This window comes from Nelumbo nucifera, chromosome 6 (assembly GCF_055504915.1).
Source record: "Nelumbo nucifera cultivar China Antique chromosome 6, China Antique-T2T, whole genome shotgun sequence".
Lineage (NCBI taxonomy): Eukaryota > Viridiplantae > Streptophyta > Magnoliopsida > Proteales > Nelumbonaceae > Nelumbo > Nelumbo nucifera.
This window is the reverse complement of record NC_142654.1, coordinates 41,949,577-41,953,013: the sequence shown is the minus strand read 5'-3', so window position 1 is coordinate 41,953,013 and position 3,437 is coordinate 41,949,577. Positions and strand designations below refer to the sequence as shown.

The 3,437-nt window shown below is 41.8% G+C and overlaps 1 protein-coding gene across 1 annotated transcript; it reads left to right on the top strand.

Annotated features, from left to right (window-relative positions):
• The first annotated feature begins 1,554 nt into the window (after window positions 1-1,554).
• On the top strand, window positions 1,555-2,864 carry LOC104610678 (uncharacterized). Its single transcript, XM_010277409.1, has 2 exons — window positions 1,555-2,061; window positions 2,793-2,864. Exons 1-2 carry the CDS (start codon window positions 1,555-1,557, stop codon window positions 2,862-2,864), a joined length of 579 nt encoding a protein of 192 aa, XP_010275711.1.
• Window positions 2,865-3,437: the final 573 nt, after the last annotated feature.

The following is a 3,437-nucleotide window of genomic DNA, read 5'->3' as shown; positions in this document are numbered from 1 at the left end:
CAAGCCGTCCAGTTGATTCTTGCGAAGGGTCAAGTTCTTTTGAAGAACGTTGTTGATTCTGCTCCATCCTTCACTGCGCCATCTTCAGTGGGAGCAGATTTTGGATCCTTCCTTGGGCGTGAACACCTCCATTGGGAGATAGTATTTCTCCGTATCAGGTATAATCCTCTCCCACTCCTTTTGGTTCAGATCTGGTTCAGTTTATGGTTCAAGATTGATCCTTGAAAATATGATTTTCTAAATAGGGAATACGATTCCCAGTTGAAGGGAGAGATAAATTTTTGAAATTCACCCCTTATTCCGCAATCTTTGGGCGTCCATAGGATGGATCTCTCATCCCCTCAGTTTGATCAGTCCAAGACTATAGAGATCAAACAAGGTAGGGTGGCAAGAACAGAGGAAAAATCTGGATTCTGTAAAAGTGTTTAACAGAAGGAATTCACCCTCTAGTTATAATCTTTCTGAATCAGCTTCCTAATCCTGTTAGGAAAGGGTTCATCGATCCAAATCTTTACTTGGATCTGAACTCTTAAGTGGATAAGACTTATCTTATCTTCTTGCTGATCCATATCCAGATCTAAGCACAAATTCGCCTATATTTAATTAATCAAATTAACCCAATCCGAAATGGGTTTTAGGCTCATTAAGCTATCAGGCTCACTTCCCTTTTAATTTGTTGGCTAGCTTGGCTCTCTTTGTATGGTGTGGGACCCTAACATTGATCTCCACAAAAGCCATATGGGTTCAGCCTAGCTTTTGTAACAAGGTGTGGCCGAATTCACTGCTAAACACAGTGAACCCCTAAGCCCATCAGTATGGGCTCTTAGCAAGCCTAACATTTACACTAAATGGTCATTGGGTCCAGCCACCTTATGAAGCCCTAAGGACTATGGACTTAAGTGAGATTACCCCATCAGGTATATAAACACTAAATGGTCTTACACATAACTTCTCAGCCCATAATGATCAAACACTACCCGAAAAGAGAGGACCTCTCCCTTGGCTACAAGGTACAATGTCACACTCTCTACTTAAGATGGATCTCAGGAATTAAAACCATTGCAAACCTTTTTCATAAAAACATAATATATATATATATTGCAAAACAAATCTCAATCAGCTATCTGCAGTTTAGGTTTCCATTAGAGAGAGTGTTGTCCCCGATCATTCACTCTGTCCGACAAAGGGGCTGATTCTGTCACTATGATCACCCACTCAGGTGAATTCTCAGACTATCCCAACATACCCAAGTTTTGACCCCCGCTAAGGATCTCACTGATTGGCATATCAAAGACAACCCAATCCAACACCTAGTGTAGTACCATAATCGAGTCTAGGGGTTAGGTGTAACTTTCTAGTTTTCCCCATCTGTCTCCAAGGTCCAGGGCATAACTGGAAAGTGGTCTGGTTCAGAGTTTCAAACATACCCACACTCACTCTAATAAGCCCTACCACTCCCATGCACTCTCTAAGCCCTAGCAGCCCTAGGCACTCTAATAAGCCTTGGCAGTCCTAGGCACCTTCAAAGCCTTAAAAACCCCAGTCAGGTTCTTTATGGAGAAACCTCCCCTTTCTGGCAGACTTGTCAAGTGGATGATGCAGCTGAGTGAGTATATGATTGAATACACTCAACCTAGGGCCATTAAGTATCAGGCAGTGGTGGACCACGTAACCTCTCCCTCTAATGATGACTTTCCCATATCGGAAGAAATACCAGGAGACCTACCCATTATCGCGGTAACCGAAGGAAGAGAGTTGGTTTTGACTTTTGATGGGAGTCGTACTAATAACTCAGCCGATGCTGGGGTTACCTTGACTTCGCCTAATAGGCATACCTCTGCTTACTCGTTCAAACTTCAATTCCCCTGTTCCCATAACATAGCAGAATACGAAGCCTTGGTCTTGGCTTTGATCAAGGCAAGAGATTCTAGAGCTAAGAAGATCAGAGTGACTGGCGACTCTAAATTGGTAATTGGCCAGCTTGATGGAAGCATGACAATTAAAGAGTTAATGATTTTTCCATATAGGACCTTTATCAAGAGACTAATCCGTGACCTGGAGGTAGACTTTGAACATCAAAACAAGGCCAAAAACAGGTTTGCCAATGCACTAGCTACCTTGGGATCAAAAACACAATCCAGCAAAGACCCAATCAAAATTATCATTCAAACACTTAGGACCTATTTGTTTCCTCTTAACTCTTATCTCTTAAGAGAAATCTTTTAACTTTAAGAGAAAATTTGTTGTTCGTTTCCTCTTATCTCTTATCTCTTAAACTACAGTCATACAACTTTTTGTTTTCTAATGATACCCCCAAAAAGACAAACAAAAACTCTCATATATGGTGTCAAAATGGATATGTGATAGTTTTCAGAATTCATAATTCAAAATTAAGAACAACATTCTCTACATTCAGAGTTCAGAGGAAAGAAAAGTTCACCAATACCAATATACCTCTTAATGTAATTATTACATTTTCAAATGTTAGACTTTAGAGCAAACAAACAGGCCCTTAATAAACCATCAACCATTACGTTGGAGGACTAGGTAGAAAAGGAAGATGAAATCACGACAGACGATTAGAGGCATGACATAATTCAGAAACTAAGTAGCCCGACAGTGGGGATGCATGATAGCAATGTAGTTTTGAGGTTCCAATTGGTGAATGGGGTACTATACCATCAGCTGGTGGACAGGGCCAGAATGAGGTGCTTAGGGTCAAAAGAGGCGGAGACAGTCCTAAATGAAACCTACAAGACTCATTATGGAGACATCGCCAATGCCCTATGCAGAAAGCTGCAAAGATTGGGGTGCTACTGGCCTGTGATGATGTTAGACGCCGCCAGGATATAGCACGATTGTGAAAAATGTGTTCCAAAGGTGGATGGGAGAGATTGCCTAGTGGTAGGAGAGATAGGTTGGAGGAGTATGTATGTAAAGTACTTAAAAGAAAATACACTATCAATAGACCCAACAATGAGAAGGAAGCTTCTATCCAAAGCCAAGAGATTCTACCTCCAAGAAGGAATGTTATACAGGAAGTCTCACACTAGAAAGCCTCTATGATGCATGGCCAGTGAAGAAATAGAGGAAGTGCTAGAAGCAGCCCATAGCTCTAAGCCCACCCCACACCAAGGATAGGTGGCTCTATACAACCACATCTTACACCTAGGTTTCTACTAGCCCACCATGGTGGAGGACACTCAAAAACATGTGTGCAGATGTCATAAATGCCAGATACATGCTGAAAGAATATACAAACCTGCCAACAATCTCCATCCTATCATCACACCCAGGCCTTTCCACACCTGGGAGTAGTTTTCGTAGGCAAAATCCACCCCCTTCAAGGGGATACCGTTTCATCATAGTGGCCATAGACTACTTTACCAAATGGGCAAAGGGTTGGCCTTTACAAACGATTTGCACAGAAAACATAG